The sequence below is a fragment of the Aquarana catesbeiana genome, linkage group LG01 (assembly GCF_042186555.1).
Source record: "Aquarana catesbeiana isolate 2022-GZ linkage group LG01, ASM4218655v1, whole genome shotgun sequence".
Taxonomy (NCBI): Eukaryota; Metazoa; Chordata; class Amphibia; order Anura; family Ranidae; genus Aquarana; species Aquarana catesbeiana.
The window spans coordinates 274,805,235-274,823,206 of NC_133324.1; the positions used below are offsets into that span (position 1 = coordinate 274,805,235).

General features: G+C 40.5%; 1 protein-coding gene across 1 annotated transcript in view; it reads left to right on the forward strand.

Annotated features, from left to right (window-relative positions):
- TXNRD2 (thioredoxin reductase 2) overlaps window positions 1–17,972 on the forward strand; it is a 185,084-nt gene that overhangs the window by 60,581 nt on the left and 106,531 nt on the right. The window contains exons 9-11 of the mRNA XM_073628864.1: window positions 4,976–4,995; window positions 7,226–7,317; window positions 7,418–7,592. Coding sequence (XP_073484965.1) covers window positions 4,976–4,995; window positions 7,226–7,317; window positions 7,418–7,592 — 287 coding nt within the window. The remainder of the gene's footprint in view (window positions 1–4,975; window positions 4,996–7,225; window positions 7,318–7,417; window positions 7,593–17,972) is intronic.

Consider the following 17,972-nt stretch of genomic DNA (forward strand, 5'->3'; position numbering starts at 1 on the left):
TAGCTGCAAAGGGTGGGCCAACTCAATATTGAACCCTGCGGACTAAGCCTGGGATGCCATTAACCGCTTGCCGACTACCTCACGCAGATATACTGCGGCAGAAGGGCTAGTACAGGCAGAATCACGTTCCTGTACGTTCCTCTGTAAGAGGCAGTCAGCCGGCGCACGTGCGGCAAGCTCCGTGAGTCGGGTCATGGATACCCGCGATCGCCTCATGGGGAGAAAGAACGGGGAGATGCTAATGTAAACAAGCATCTCCCCGTTCTGCCTAGTGACAGTGTCACTGATCTCTGCTCCCTGTCATCGGAGCAGAGATCAGTGATGTGTCACACACAGCCATGCCCCCCACAGTTAGAAACACGCCCCTAGGACACACTTAACCCCTTCACTGCCAGTGTCATTTACACAAGAATCAGTGCATTTGTATAGCACTGATTGCTGTATAAATGACAGTGGTCCCAAAAATGTGTCAGAAATGTCCGATGTGTTCGCCATAATGTCGCAGTCACGATAAAAATTGCTGATCGCCGCCATTTAAAAAAAAAAAAAAATTAATAAAAATGCCATAAAACTATCCCCTATTTTGTAAACGCTATAACTTTTGCGCAAACCGATCAATAATCGCTTATTGCGTTTTTTGTTTTTTTTTTACCAAAAATATGTGTAGAAGAATACGTATTGGCCTAAACTGAGGAAAAAAAATAGTTTTTTTTAATATATTTTTGGGGGATATTTATAATAGCAAAAAGTAAAGAATAATGCGTTTTTTTCAAAATTGTCGCTCTTTTTTTGTTTATAGCGCAAAAAATAAAAACCGCAGGGGTGATCAAATACCACCAAAAGAAAGCTCTATTTGTGGGAAAAAAAGGACGTCAATTTTGTTTGGGAGCCAAGTCGCACGACCGTGCAATTGTCAGTTAAAGCGACGCAGTGCCGAATCGCAAAAAGTGCTCTGATCAGGAAGGGGGTAAATTCTTCCGGGTCTGAAGCGGTTAAAGTTCATGTGCATGTAAAGGCAGGCGTCACAATACCTTTTGGTAATATAGTGTATCTATTTTGCATGCTCTACATAGGAAAGAGTTGCCCTTTCTTAATTTGAGTAATTGTACAGAACTAACTTCTTGGTAAAATATGGTAAATATGGAAAATAAATTACATACAAACTGCTGTAATGATGTTATCAGTCTCCTGTGCTTTTTCCAAAACATATACAGCACTTCCTATAGTCAGTTCATTTTCAGGTGACTGCCACAAGCCTTTGACTGTACAGCTCTTCCTTGCTAAGTTATGTAAATCCAGGTCTGATCTGCTAGAATATCAGTTAATTCTAGCTTTACAATAGTTGGGCAGTTGTCAGCTTGAGCTGTCTGAGAAGCTTCACTTGTTGTACTCCAGACAATTACCCCAGGCACATTCCTGTCACCTGTAGCTCATGGAATCTGCCATCTTACTGCTGGCCCCAACAGCTTCTCCAGCCTTGTTCTCTGAGGTATAATGCTTGTTTTCTTAAAAGGGAATTATATTATTAGTAGCAAGAGGGATTACAAGTGACGTTAAAATGGGGTTTTCCGGCGTTATCCTGATACCTTCCAAAGGTGCACAGATCTCCTATGACGAGGCCACCCACATTTCATGTCCCTGATGGCTGATATCTAACTAAACACCCCAGAAATGAGGGATGTTTGAAAGCCTTTAACCGTATTTAAACAGAGACCTGCAGCAGAAGGGAGGGGATGGTTTATGGTTGTGCAAACATGTTGGTTAGAGTGAAACATGTGTTATAAGATTTTTGCAAGTGGCCATTAAAGTGAGAGCAGTAATTACAATGATAGGCAGTGAACAAACACTTTTTGCCGCTCTTGTAAACTGTAAACACTTATCTTTGTGAGAAACATACAGAGATTATGGCTAAGGTATTTATGAAAAGATGCAATGCATTAAAGGAGATTTCCAGGTTAAAAGGAAATCCCCCTAATTGTAGTAATACTGAGGGATGCGCCAAGCACTGCTTCTCTATTTTACAGAAAGATGTCACTTGCTATACCTTCTGCTGGTGAAATCTGGTAAAGCTGTGTGACGCCATATACTGACTATTAAATTTGGTCCACTGAGCTATGTAAACAGCATGTGATAATTATCCCATTAATCCTTTACAAACTAGGCACTGTGAGCATGGACAAACCGCTGAGTCTGAAAACTAGAGCACAGTGGCTTTCAAAATGTGATCGTGCCTTGGTCTTAAAGTAGAAAACCAACTAAAACTTTACTGCTAGGGAAGCACCAGGATGAAACATATCTCTCCTACTTACTGGTAACCAGGATATCTGATTCCAGAATACAACCACGTGTTCAAAGTCCAAAGATCTGCTAGGTCCAGCATTGTTAATATCGTTGCCGAAAATATTTTTGTCGATGAAATTAACACTAAAATACGACTAAAACTTAAAAAAATTCAGATGACTAAACTACGACTAAAACTTAAATGACATTTTAGTCAAAAGACTATGACTAAAACTTAATCGAAATTTGACGTCAAAATTAAAACTGGTTATATATCGCAGAGGCTAAATCTGTATCTGCAGTGCATGTTCAAACCTTAATACCATTAATAACATTATTAGATTTTTACTCCAGGAGTATATAATGAGTTTGGAAACTCTAGAGAAGTGCTTAAATTATGCATTACAATTTCACTAAACCCTTTTAGATTTTAGTTGGCTAAAATACGACTACAACTAAAACAATTCAGATGACCAAAATACAACCAAAAATAAAATGGCATTTAAGTCAAAAGAGCCATACGGTATGTGAACCTTAACAGTATAACTTGCTATACGTTCATGATGTTCACATGATATGGTGATCACATGGTAAATGAGCAACAAGTTTGAATTTGGGATTTCTGTGACTAAGTGGCAGTCACAAAAGAGTTCTTGTGCATATGTTTCAGTGGACTGTCGTATCAAGTAACTGTGTGAATTTTTTGTTGTTTGACAGGAAAAAAAACTCCTATTTACATGCCAAGATGGCAGCACAGCAATTGCAATCACTATTTGCATTTATAGTACTTTATTCCACAGGCTGTTACAAGAGCCTGAGACACTGTTGGGCATTTTTTTGCTTTGAGTACACCGAAAAGTGCCTGCCTTCAGTTAAGGTGCAGAGATGGATTGATTTATAAGTCTATTGTTTTTTTTTTTTTTTGTTTGTTTGTTTTTTTTTTTTTACTGCTGTTTGTGTCCTATCTGGGGACACTAGTCATCAAGGCACAAGACGGAAATGTCTCCAACAGGGGACACAGACAGCAGTAACAAACCTGAGGGTAGTTTTAAACTTCCCCAACTCTATCCACAACTAAACTCTTTTCCTAGAGTTCCACTTTTAATATATACTGCATTATTAAAGAGGTTGTAAATCTCCAAAAAAAAAAACAAACCAGCAAAAAATAAACCTGCAAGAAAAAGGCATAATGAGCTAGTATGCATCGCATACTAGCTCATTATGAAATGCTTACCTTAGAACGATGCCCTGAATCGGCACCGGCACACCGAGTACACGCCTGACATCTTTCACCGTAGTTACTTCCGGGTTCATGGGCTCCAGCGCTGTAATTGGCCGGAACCGCGATTAACGTCACTCCCGCGCATGCACTATGACGTCAGCAAAAGCGTATATAGTGAATATCTCCTAAACTGTGCAATAATGTCGCAGTCCCAATAAAAATCGCAGATCGCCGCCATTACTAGTAAAAAAAAAAATAATAATAAAAATGCCATAAATCTATCCCCTATTTTGTAGACACTATAACTTTTGCGCAAACCAATCAATATACGCTTATTGAGATTTTTATTACCAAAAATATGTAGAAGAATACATGTCGGCCTAAACTGAGAAGAAATTAGCTTTTTTTTTTTAAAAAAAAGGGGATATTTATTATAGCAAAAAGTAAAAAATATTGTGTTTTTTTTTTTTTTTTTTTTTCAAAATCGTCGCTCTTTTTTTGTTTATAGCGCAAAAAATAAAACCCGCAGAGGTGATCAAATACTACCAAAAGAAACTCTATTTGTGGGAAAAAAAGGACGTCAATTTTGTTTGGGTACAACGTCGCATGACCGTGCAATTGTCAGTTTAAGCGACGCAGTGCCGATTGGCAAAAAGTGCTCTGGTCAGGAAGGGGGTAAAATCTTCCGGGGCTGAAGCGGTTGAGGTAAAAAAAAACTTCTGCCTTTAGAACCTCTTTAATGGGGCGCATGAAAAACATATGTATCGTGCATTTTTGTGTGTTATGTCACATGATTACAAGCCACCACCCCCTAGCAACTGTATATACAATATTTTGTCTTCATCGGCCAAAATAATGATGCATAACTCATCAAAGTGCATGAAAAACGCATGAAAACCGTACAACAAAAATGTGAACAGAGCCTGATTGTCAGAACAGTACAATGTCAGCAGCTATTTGCTGCCGTTTGTACTCGTCTATGTAGACTTTAAGCTAGCAATGCTTCTCAGAGGAGTAAATTAAATTTGCTGGTCTTTTATTTTTGTTTCCTTTCTTTTTTTCTGTTATAGTTAGTTTTTTTTTTTTCATATTGTAATGTGGCTTATTTTTCATTGTGATTTAAAAAAAAAAAGTATAGCTGTTTATGTATGTTATAAATATATAAACATTCTGTACTGAGATGGATTTGCAGCATACTAAACTGTAACGCCAAATTCCTCTTTGCCGTTAATCAAACATTTTGAATTTTTTATGTAGCATTGAAATCTGATTCTTGTTCCATATGAGGCTCCTCTCTTTCACATTTACTCAGTTTTTATGAGCTTGGAGGGCGTTCTGTTTACCCTTTCCTTTGAGAGAAGAACAGATTACATCTCTAATCTTGTAATCATACAATAATTAGGATATTATTGAGGTGTGGTATTTATGTGACAGCACACAGTAAAGTACTTTTTTTGTTTATTCTCTTGACAGATTGGTAGTTGGAGCCAGCTGTATCCTTTTCATCAGTCCTGCTTATTCTCGTTTCTGATATACTCCATACTATTTTCTTTGAAAATTTGTAACACCCTGGTCCTGTCATTGGGTATAAATAAGAGTACTTCAATTTCTGGTAACGCAGCGCAGTAGCTAGGACTATTTCATCCAAATGTCTTTAGAAATGTGATTCTCATTAGTTATGAATACATGGAAACGTTGTTACAGTTGACCACTGTTAACTTAGGCTGCCCTGAAAGAAATATATGGGCTGCCATCGTGGACTTCTTTCAGAAAATGCCATTCACCTGGCTTTCATGCTGATCCAGTGGTTCCATTATTTCCTGCATCACTGCTGCTCAGATGCAACAAGTGCATTCAGAACTTCTAATCTGCGTACCTGTTTCTGTCAGTGACTGAGAAAGTATTGCCAGTAAATCCATTAGTTACAGCCGGGCAACATGCATTTTCAGAAAACTTCAGCAAAGTTTCATTATGTACTGTTTTCATAAACTCTTATGCAAATCTGTGGTTCATTTACTATTTTGGCCAGAAATAGGCCCTATAAGAAAGATGCCATTTACTGTGATTGTCATTTTATGAAAACTGTGATCCCTAAAGATTTGCCCTTGGTGCTCAGTAGCAAGATTATGGTGCAAATATGTAAAGCTGGCCAAAGATGGGATTGCTGGAAAGACAATTTCTTGATATGATGGGGGGAATCCCTCCTGTGGAGCTATTGTGTTCTCCTGGCGGGGGGGGGGGGGGGATAGGGGGAGGCAGGGGTAGCTGTCTGTGTCAGAAGAACAGTGATTATTGCTATCGGCTATAGCCGCTGGCAACAATCTCATCCTAAAAATCCAACATGCTGGTTGTACCCAAGTTGATCAATCAGCCTGCTTATACATGGTTCGAATTCCAATTCAAACCTTCCATGGCCAGCTTTAGACAGGTCTGAAGGAAGAGCTGTGTAGCCTACATAAATAGCAATTAGACTATACAGCACAGTGGTTAGTTGGTTAGCACTTCCGCCTAGCAGCACTAGGGTCGTCGGTTTGAATCCCAACCACAGCACTATCTGCATGGCAGGCAGAGACTGATGTGAATGTACAATATATATGTAAAGCGCTGCGTAAATTGGTGGCGCTATATGCATACCTGTAATAAATAAACAGTAATAAAATAAAGATCTTTATCTCATGTAGTAGAAATAATAGACAGCACATGTTTGTTAGCTACAGCTACTGTCTAAATGAAGCTTGTAGTCACCTGATAGTTTATTCTACTGTCTTTAGGTGCTGAAATCTGTTGCAAATTAATGACCACAGCATTTTGGAATGTTGGAAAAGAACCCAGGACTCTATCTTTTTAACTGCAAATGTCTAAAGTGCATAGAAAGTTAAAGTGCTTGGTTCACCAAAGCATAATACATGCATTATATTCTTTACTGTAACGATTTGTTTACTTATACAAATTATTGCAATCACTTTGAGCTTGGTAGCGTCACACGGGAAGTCCATAGCCATGTGTAAGGTATAACTTCGGTGACTCTAGTTTACACAGGACTTTCCTTTACTTCCAGTGGCTGAATAGGGTGCTGGGGAGGGATAAAAGCAAACCTGTTTCTTGGCTTGTAAAGCACTGGACCACTTTAAAGCGGTTCTTCACTCTGTTTATAAAAAAATAAATGCCGGCAGCTACAAATATTGTAACTGTTGAATTTTTAAAAAAGGACACTATCTGTCCAGTGATCCAGAATCTTCCTCACCCAGGCTTGTGGTTTGCTGATCTTCAGATCCCTGCCACCAGAATGTTTCGTGTGGGAAGCCGGCTGTGACTCCTTTAGAGTAGGGGGGTTGTCGAACTTCCAATTGAATCGCATAGGCAATCTGACCAGAAGTGGGAGCAGGTACACACCATAACTAGGTACCCTATTCCCCCCCCCCCAAAAAAAAGTTCCAAAAGAGGAAGAGTAGGGGAGGAGGACATAAAGCGGAACTTACCTTTTTAGGGTGAAGTTCCACTTTAGATTCTACTTTATTTAAACATGTGCTTGAATTTGTTCTCGTCACATGGGCCTTGACAACTGCAAAGTGATGGACCAAACATTAGATCCAGAGCCCTAGCAGCAACCTTTTGAGGGTATTTTGCACAGGTAAAATAATTGCTGTCTTCACACCTCTTGCATAGATCGTGCTAACTTTTAAAAGTGACAGTTTTTTATTCTCCATAACCAATTGACTTTAGATGTTTCACTTGAGTGTGCAGGATTCTTGACTGGAATTGGCCTGGATACCACCACCATGATTAGAAGTATACCTCTCAGGGGATTTGATCAGGTGCGGTCTGCTGAAAATTGGTCTGTGACAATATGTTACTGACTTTAAATATATGTCGATGATTCCATTGTTGACCTTGCATTTTATCTCCTTCCTACAGCAAATGGCGGTGCTGTTGACTGATTACATGGAGTCTTATGGTACAAAGTTCTTAAAAAAATGTATACCATCAAGTGTAGAGAAGCTGGAGAGTGGAAAACTGCAGGTGACCTGGAAAAACATGGATTCTGCTAAAGAAGGAAAGGATACATTTGACACTGTCATGCTGGCTGTAGGTAAGATATTGAGTATACAAAGCTCAATAAAGGGATAAACGTATGTCTCTGGGGGTCAGTGTTACTGATTTGATTAGCCATTTGCTTACTGGGCACTTATAGCCCCTTTCTGCCTAGGCCAATTTTCCGCTTTCAGTGCGCTCACACTTTGAATGACAATTGCGCGGTCATGCAACACTGTACCCATATGACTTTTTTTCACACAAATAGAGCTTTCTTTTGATGGTTTTTAATCACCATTGGGTTGTTTATTTTTTGCTAAACAAACAAAAAAAGACCAGAAATTTTGAAAAACAACAAATACGTATTTTATCAAATTTTACAAACAGGTAATTTTTCTCTCTCACTGATGTGCACTGATAGGTGGCACTGGTATGCACTGATCAGGAGGCATGGAGATGCGGCACAGAGAGGTTGCACTGATGGGCAGAACTGTTAAGTGACACTGATGATGAAGCACTGATGGGCATTGATTAGCAGCACTGATTAGCAGCACTAGGGGGCACTAAGGGGACTGATGTCCCTCTAACAGAAGCCAGTTAACAGCTTTCTTCATTTCTTCATGCTGACAGCGTGAGGGAAAAAAAAGCCGATAACCGGCTTCTGTTTACTTCCATGATCAGCTGTCATTGGCTGACAGCTGATCACGTTCACATGGTAAAAGGCCCGCCGTGATTGGCCCTTTACCCGATCTGTGATCAGCCATGAGCCCAGGGGGCTGGCAGGCAGCGCGACAACGGGAGGATGTCCATGTACGTGCTGTAAGTCCTCTTTTGGCTGTAGCGTCAGCGCCAAGTGGTTAAAAGTACAACCAAAGGCCCCTGTAGGAACCTCTAAACAAATCCAAAATCCAGTGCTGTGCAATGCACAAGCACAAAAAAACTTCCTATACCTTCACTGACTGAGCCAAAACCTCATTCTTTTGTGTCTCATACGCACCCACCCCGGACACTGCAACTTGGTGTGTGTAAGGGAGGGAGGGGGGTTCAGCAACAGAGGTAGTGCAGTCAATAGAAAAACATGTGGGCATGACTAGGTGGGGCCAGGTATGGACTGACAAGGTGAAAATGCTGATAGCCACGCACCTTGCAAAAATTTGTCATCCACTCTGTAGTGCAAGCAGACACAGCCTTCATAAGAGTGGCAATCCTGCTCTGAATTTGAAAGCAGTGCAGCATCATTGCCTCCACATCACAGAAGGCTGTAATAGACTTCACTAGAAGCATCAGTGGATATTTGTGGGACTTTGCAGGGGGAATAAGAGAAAATTATCATGCAAATGCTATATATATATATATATATATATATATATATATATATATATATATATATATATACACACACAGTGGGGACGGAAAGTATTCAGACCCCCTTAAATTTTTCACTCTTTGCTATATTGCAGCCATTTGCTAAAATCATTTAAGTTCATTTTTTTCCTCATTAATGTACACACAGCACCCCATATTGACAGAAAAACACAGAATTGTTGACATTTTTGCAGATTTATTAAAAAAGAAAAACTGAAATATCACATGGTCCTAAGTATTCAGACCCTTTGCTGTGACACTCATATATTTAACTCAGGTGCTGTCCATTTCTTCTGATCATCCTTGAGATGGTTCTATACCAGGGATATGCAATTAGCAGACCTCCAGCTGTTGCAAAACTACAAGTCCCATCATGCCTCTGACTCTGGGTGTCATGCTTGTGGCTGTCAGAGTCTTGCTATGCCTCATGGGACTTGTAGTTCTGCAACAACTGGAGGTCCGCTAATTGAGTCCAGCTGTGTTTGATTATACTGATTGGACTTGATTAGGAAAGCCACACACCTGTCTATATAAGACCTTACAGCTCACAGTGCATGTCAGAGCAAATGAGAATCATTATGTCAAAGGAACTGCCTGAAGAGCTCAGAGACAGAATTGTGGCAAGGCACAGATCTGGCCAAGATTACAAAAAATGTTCTGCTGCACCTAAGGTTCCTAAGAGCACAGTGGCCTCCATAATCCTTAAATGGAAGACGTTTGGGACGACCAGAACCCTTCCTAGAGCTGGCTGTCTGGCCAAACTGAGCTATCGGGGGAGAAGAGCCTTGGTGAGAGAGGTAAAGAAGAACCCAAAGATCACTGTGGCTGAGCTCCAGAGATGCAGTCGGAGATGGTTGAAAGTTGTAGAAAGTCAACCATCACTACAGCCCTCCACCAGTCGGGGCTTTATGGCAGAGTGGCCCAACGGAAGCCTCTCCTCAGTGCAAGACACATGAAAGCCCACATGGAGTTTGCTAAAAAAACACCTGAAGGACTCCAAGATGGTGAGAAATAAGATTCTCTGGTCTGATGAGACTAAGATAGAACTTTTTGGCCTTAAATCTAAGCGGTATGTGTGGAGAAAACCAGGCACTGCTGATCACCTGTCCAATACAGTCCCAACAGTGAAGCATGGTGGTGGCAGCATCATGCTGTGGGGGTGTTTTTCAGCTGCAGGGACAGGACGACTGGTTGCAATCGAGGGAAAGATGAATGCGGCCAAGTACAGGGATATCCTGGACGAAAACCTTCTCCAGAATGCTCAGGACCCCAGACTGGGCCGAAGGTTTACCTTCCAACAAGACCATGACCCTAATCACACAGCTAAAATAACGAAGGAGTGGCTTCACAACAACTCCGTGACTGTTCTTGAATGGCCCAGCCAGAGCCCTGACTTAAACCCAATTGAGCATCTCTGGAGAGACCTAAAAATGGCTGTCCACCAACGACAGAAGGGTGGATTGGAATGGAGATTTTTCAAGTAAGCTTATGTTCGATTGTCAATGATAACTATTGTTTGTATTGCTGTTACAATGCTGTGAAAGTGTATGCAATGTCCATATAGTAGGTCTCATTCATGCTTAATATAAATGTATTTTTTAGGTGTTTATACATTTATGACAGGGGTCTGAACTTTCTATGCTGTCTAAATACTTACCTCATGCAACACCAGTGGACCATAAAGCAATCTGAGCAGAAGATAGGGCATATCACATATCAGATGGTGTGCAGGCCGCTAAGTTTCACACTGAATTTCACTCAGCTGAACACTGGCTGGGTATGACATAGCTTAAAACTGTTCTGGCATACCTCAGAAGATTCTGTTAGTACCCAACCGGAAGCTACTTTACCACTAGGTTTGAGATGTGTTCCAGGCAAAGCACATGTGTGAACCTTCCTTGCCGACGGATGGACCGCAGGTTGGTGCTGTTATTACACACAATCTTTCCTGGCACAGGATGTCATGGGGTTAACCACCTCTGGGCCTGCCCCTTCAGACCTGATAGTATCTCTGCATTAGTGTGGCTCCTGTCCCCTAGGTATACAGGCTGCAAAACTGCATGGGAATTTAGAGTCCTTTCACACTGAGCCGCCCCGGGCCTAAAAATGCAGCTATTTTTAGCTGTGCTTTACCGTCGTTTTTGCGGCGCTATTCGGCTGCTAGCGGGGAGTTTTTAACCCCTGCTAGTGGGCGAAAAAGGGTTAAAACTGCTACAGCGGTGCTTTGCCGGCGGTTCGGCGGCGCTGCCCATTGATTTCAATGGGCATGGGCACTTTAGGTGTGGTGAGTTCACCGCTCCTAATGCGCTCCAAAGAAGCTGCTGGCAGGACTTTTTCTGACCGCCCTCGGGCTTTCACACTGGAGTGAATATAGCCGCTGTTTCAGGGTGCTTTGCAGACGCTATTTTTAACGATATAATAGCGCCTGCAAAGCGCCTTAGTGTGAAAGGGATCTTATCTATAGCTTCTTGAATGCCCGGGGGGACTGGTGGTTCTGAGGATGACTCACCGAAAGAGGGCATTAAGGGGGAGGTGGTGAAAGAAACTGATCTGTTCACCATCACTGTCAGGACATGAAGTTGCACAACCGGCTGCACCAGTGTGCCCCTGTCCTTTTATCCATCCCAGGAGCCAGCAAAGTGACCCAGTGGGTCATGAGCGAGATACAACATACCTGCCTATATCTGCTGGACCTTGTGTCCACATGACCCTGCAGCTGACCACAAGGTTCAGTGATGTGGAAACATTAACTTCCACATGATGATGGAGGGCAGGGATGGTGAAAAAGTGGTGGCCAAGGAACCTGACACTGCAGTACAGCACAGGCTGCAGATTGACAGAAGGAGGCGGGCTCCAATAGCTGTAACAGTAGCTGTAAAGCCAGCAATTTTGCTAAACTGGCATTGAAACGCTGTGCATGAGAGTGGCTGGGGGGATGTACATTTTTTTCATTCTAACAGATGAAGGAAGAGAGACCTATCTGCTCAATGCTAAAACTGGAGATAGTAGGGTGGGGTTGACTGAATTAGAGCATGGCTGTGTCCATGTTTTTTTGCTGACTGTCTTCCCTGCTTAAGACTGTAAATAACTATGGTGCAGTTTGCAGCACGTGTTTAAAAAGACTCACACAACTGAGCTCTGGGGAATGGACCTGGGGACACCAGTGACTTGCATCCATGGCAGCTAGGCAGGAAACTACAGAAGAGTAGCATGATGAAGGCTTGGTTAGTTGCTCCACTACCTCCTCTGCGTGCTCTGGCTCTTGATGCTGTGCCTCAAACACTGCTTTGACCTGCGGACACAGAAAATGATAGCTGCACAGGAGCCTCTGTTATTCCTGTAGGCCTTCCAGACATAATGTAAATATGGGATTTAATCCCTGGTTTTATTAACAACTATGGCAAGAGCTATATGGGGGACGTTGTGCTTTGGTGCACACTACCCTAACAAACGCTCTCTCCCTAACAGCACTGTCAGCTGTCCCTCACTCTTACTACACTCCAACATACAAAGGGCTGCTGGGACAGCAGCCTTTTATAGTGTGCGGTCTGGGAGTTTGGACAAAGTGGTGCAAGAGTTTGGCCAACGATATTTTTTTGCAATGCATTGTGGGATGTTGTTACAGAAGGTACCAACAGTTTGGATTGACTCCAAACCTCTGAAAAAGCAAAATTCAGTCCAAATCTAGTTTTGCACCAAACCCTGAAGCCATCTTTAATTAGGAGTAGGCTAAAATACTTTAAATCCATTGTGGAAATGAATTCGATTTTACATTTTGACCATAAACACTGTGCTTCCTTTGCCCTAAATTCCCTCCTTATTCATGACTATAATGTAGCAGCTCACATTACCTGTAATCTAAATCCAACATTGTGATCACATATATCTGCAGTACATATTCAAACCCAGCACAAGAGTGCATACTAAGCATACAGTGCTATTTGTTTCTGTGTATCTAAGCAGCTAAACCTGGAAATACCGTTTTACAGTTTGCTACTTTTTATGCTTTTTTTTAACTCCACCCTTTTAAGATTAGATGCATGAACCTGTTAAATCTGGTTAATTGATGTGAAGTTGGTATGATTCATTGTTTTTTTTTTTGTTTGTTTTTTTTCCTAAACGTGCACACCCACACCAGGTGTCCCAGATAAAACACTGGAAAACTTAGCAGTCCTAGGATTTCCTCAGAGCACAGATGCCATGTAAGGGTCTGACAAGTCCTTTCAGAAAGTTTATGCAATTCAGCTTGTTTTGTTGATATGCCTAAAACAATTTCATGGCTACCAGACTGCATTCTGAGACATTAGTTTTAATGATGTATGAGCTATAGTGTTTTGTGTGTATGTAGATCTTATGACAATAAAAAATGCACCCTCATTTCATCCATAGATCTAGTTCAGTACTCTGGAAAGTACACAGTATATGGTAGAACTGTGTTATCCTGATGAGTCATGACCAGTATAATTTTATGTGTTTGTGGTTTGTATTTTCAAATTCTAAGGAAAATGAAACCAATATACTGTATACTGCTAGAGAATAATAATGTGATCATGCAGATCACCAGTCCTGGGGGAAGGCTTATTGGCAGTCCGGTTGAACATACCACAGTAGTCGTTGAGATGGGAAGAACTTGAACATCCACATGTACAGAGGCCAAGCAACAGCACAGTAACATTCTGTGTGCTGCAATGTGAATTGCATCCCAAAGCACACATGTAGTACAACCACATACTGTAATTTTAGTGTTTCTGTTGTGAACTTTAAAGATTAATTTCTCCACAATGTGAGACCAAGCTTGTTTTTAAAATGCTTTTGTTCAAATTTAGAATACGCAAATACTTAAATGGGCATAGTCTGGGCACAGGTTTATTTTAAAGCGTAACGATGGTCAAAATGTAATATTCATTTCCATGTTGTATTTCAATAATTTCTAGCCTACTGCTATTATTCTGAACGATCTTGAATTTTGAATTTTGTAAATGTACTTTGTGAAGATCCCCACACATATTTACCTATTGAATTCTGTGACACTTATTCACTATGCCCTGTGACTGAGAATTCGCAGAGCCTGCCTTGCTGGCTACAGAGGAGCTAAGAGGTGGAGTAAGTACAGGAAAATTGCAGACTGCAAGGTACCATGGGATATGTAGTCCTTAGAAGTTGAAAGTAAACAGTGGAGCAGAGTCTTAAAGCAGGCAGGGAATCCAGGAAGTTGTGGAAAGGAGAGTCCAGCAGACAGGCATAACTCACAACATGAAAGGAGATTTTTCAAGCAAGTTTATTTCAAACTGTTAAAAATAGCTATTGTCTGTATTGCTATTACAACGCTTATGTTATAAAATGAAAGTGTATGCAGTAATCTTAGAACTTCTTTAAATATGAATGTGATTTGTTTCTTACATGGATTTTTGACAAAATGGTATTTTTTTATTGGTTTTAATATGGAAATAGTGACGTTTTCACAGCAAATCGTATTACCCCTCTTCCTGTTTTAGGAAAAAAAGGAAATTTTTTTTTTTTATCTTTGAGTGAGCAGAACTTTAGAAAGTAGGCATTATATCATTTGTTTATTTATTTAATGAGAGAACAAGACATCAGTCAGACCTTTCCTTACTCAAATCTGTCTGATCTGCCAATTGACATTTCAGGAATAATAACCTTAAAATCAACAAATTTTGAGCCCATGACATTTGATCCATCTTGATGACGCATATATAAGTTTGAATTGATCGTGGCTCAGTGTCCTGATTTTACCTATCAAAGACATTGAGGTTCATGAGAAAAAACAGTATAACAGTTGTCTGTAGCAGTCACTTGTGGCTGGTGACAAGGCTAAACTCTTTGCCTAAGACGGTAAGGTTTATATAGTTTACCATACAAAACTGTAGTGTAGGTCACCATATGTCAGTCATTTTACTGCAAAAATTTTTTAGAATTGTGACATCTGTTCATCCTTACTTCCACACTGTACTACAGGTTTAATTGTTGCATTTTTTCCGTTAACGTTATCACCAGATCAATTAAACAGGAAAACAGAGCCTTGTTCTTGGCCATGCTTTGATAAGTCCCACATGTTGCGGAATCTCTCTCTGCTCCCACGGGGATAACTGCTCAGTGTCCTTACAGTGAGGCCTCTTAACCCTTGGTCCTAGTTTAAAATCTTAATACTTCCTGATCACGGGGTTAATAAGAAAGCTATCATCTCTTTAAGCATTTTGTCATCCATTGTATATACATTTATTTTTATTGAAGTCAGGAGTTTTATTTTCTTTCTGTTTAGTAAAGGATAAGGACTAGAAGTAAAATAAACAATTTGTTCAAGATGTGTAGTATAGATACTTTGAAATAAAAAAAAATGAGAGAGGGAGATGGAAAGCTTTAAGCACTTCTGTCAACTGCAAGATGTTACTTTTTTTTTTTTTTCTCAATACTGATTTTACTAAATAGGTAGCAGTATTTGCTATGCTATCTATATGCATCTTGAAATATTGAGATATCACTGAAGTGCCGGAATGCTGCAGTCCCATTTTTCTTTGAAATAATCTAGCTCTTTCCATGATTGCTGTACCCATGGAACCACAGTTCAATCAGTACAGCCATGTAAAGCAAGAAGATTTAGTTAATGTGGCACAAAGTATTTGCATAATCCTTAATAAGAAACCCTGTAGCAGGAACATTCCTTAAATATGCATTTATTGTATTGTGTATGCATGTTTTACTTGTAAAAGCCCTTGTGTAGACTTCCAAAAATTCAAAGACTACTGCTGGTTGCTGCCATCTTGGATTTGATGAAACAGCAGATCTAAAATGGAAGCTCCACACCACTGGTCAAGTCGAATTTCAAAAAGAGAAAGCCATGCATTTAAGGGGTCCTTCATCAGGGTTGAAAATCGGTAACACTGTATACAAACTGGATTGAGGGTAAAATGGTAATAGTATTTTTACCAATTTCCTATTAGGTGCAGGTGTCAGCAGCAGTTTAGACTGCGAAACCTGGTGGGAATTTTTGGACCCCCGAAACATGGTAGGTTCCTCTTTTTGGTCTTTTGCCTGACCCTATACTGGAATAAAATAGTATATGGACTATTAGTCTGTGGTGTGGCTTGAGTCTTAAATATGCTGTTTTGTACTACAAACCAAAGAAAATTGTGGAAGTCATCTGGGGTTTAGAAGCTTCAAGTCTGACTAGACATGGTGTATTAACACTAGACATTATGCGTCAACACTAATTTAAAACTATTAGCAATACCAATAGGACAACCCTAAGGTTCAGCATTACATATCCACTTTCCCAAGTATACAGGCATTGTCAGTAGCTACAACAGACTCCAAGCTTTCACTCAAGTTATACTCTAGTATTCTTCGCTCCTTCCCTGGCAGCTCCATAAAAGTTTATGTAGAGAGGAGAGAGGCAAACGAGATTGGCCAGCACAGATGAGACACTTTCAGAGGAGGAGGATAGGGCTATGATGTGCAGGGAGGAGGAGGGGGCTGTGCTAAGGAATTGTCTCTTTGCGTAAAATTCAAACAAGTTGAAAGGCACATTGCAAGAAAACATTTACAAAAAGGAAAACATTGCAATAAGCATTTAAAATGTTTATTTACTTTTACCTGCAATTGTTTAAGTTAGTGACACGGTCACTATCATTTTGCGCTGCAGCCCAATATATTGGAATAGGTTAAATTTAGGTACTTTATGTAATAGTAGAAAATTGTGAGGATGCATAGTGGAGAAAAAAGCAAAAATAAAAACATATTTTATAGTCAATAGAAGTGTAGGAACTTATTTTTCTTCGTGATGGATATGAGACCGAACAGGAAGTCAGCTGAAATTTCTCATAGTGGGGAAACTGATCGCATTTAAAACTTAACTTATACCATCCTGCACTCTCTCTAAAATAAATAAATATATAAAGATTTTTTTTTTAAAATAAATGTGAGCTTTAATACGTGATTACATGCCAAACATCAGCTTCTCTGTACCCATTTAAAGGGGTTGTAAAGCCAAATTTTTTTTAACCACTTCGCATCCAGGCCAGTTCTGACATTTCTCTCCTACATGTAAAATTCATAATTTTTTTGCTAGAAAATTACATAGAACCCCCAAACATTATATATGTTTTTTTGTTTTTTTTTTAATAATCTTTATTTTAGTTATCAAAGGACAAAAAAAAAACAGAGAACAAGACATGTCCAACAGGTTACAATAGGATAAAATCAATGACCCATCAGGGTCTGGCATGTTCAGTTTGATCATTGAACAAAGATAATAAGAAAGCAAAAATAATAAGAAAAAACAAAAACAGGAAGAGACATCATGGAAAATAGAACACGTCTAGCGATTGTTAGGTGGGATTGACTGAGACAAATTCCCTTCAGCTAGTTGATTACCAACAGCAATCAGGTAGCAAATGTATGGGTGTATTTATTGGATGGGTGGGGGATACCGCACGTTTAATCCCCCCTGGGAGCAACTCCCTTTTCAGGGATGACCCAGGGAGGATCACCTATAGTGATACATTAAAGGTTAGGTCCCCTTCCTGTGGCCGGGTCGGAGAGAGGGGGGCCATAGAACCTCCTACTAACCTCACTCCTCCCCCCACACATTCTAGGGTACCCGGGAGCCACCCCACCCATCCAAGCGAACCTATAAGTAGCTCCTTGAAAATAGGAGGCTTATCCCATGGTTGCTGTATCATTAAGTGTTTACGACCATCAATCTCACACCAGCTTACCACTTAAACTATAAATCATTGAGGTATAGCATATAAGTTGCTTACATTTGCCTTACAATAAACGTTGAAACAATGGGGGACAGTGAAGAGAGAAGAGAGAGGAGGGAAGGTAGGGGGGGGGGACAGGGGAGGGGAGTAATCCAGACGTACCTGTTTTCCAGAAAGTGGATGCAGCCCATTCGCCTCCAAGCACACCGCCTCTGACAAGAGAAGGGAAGCTATATGTTTAGAAGGGTGAGCCCCCTTCGTCTAGGGTCTAGACTGCCTTCGAGCGCGTAGGGTTGGGTCTGCTAATTCTAATAGAGCAATATCTAGACTGGAGGGTATGTCTCTAGAGT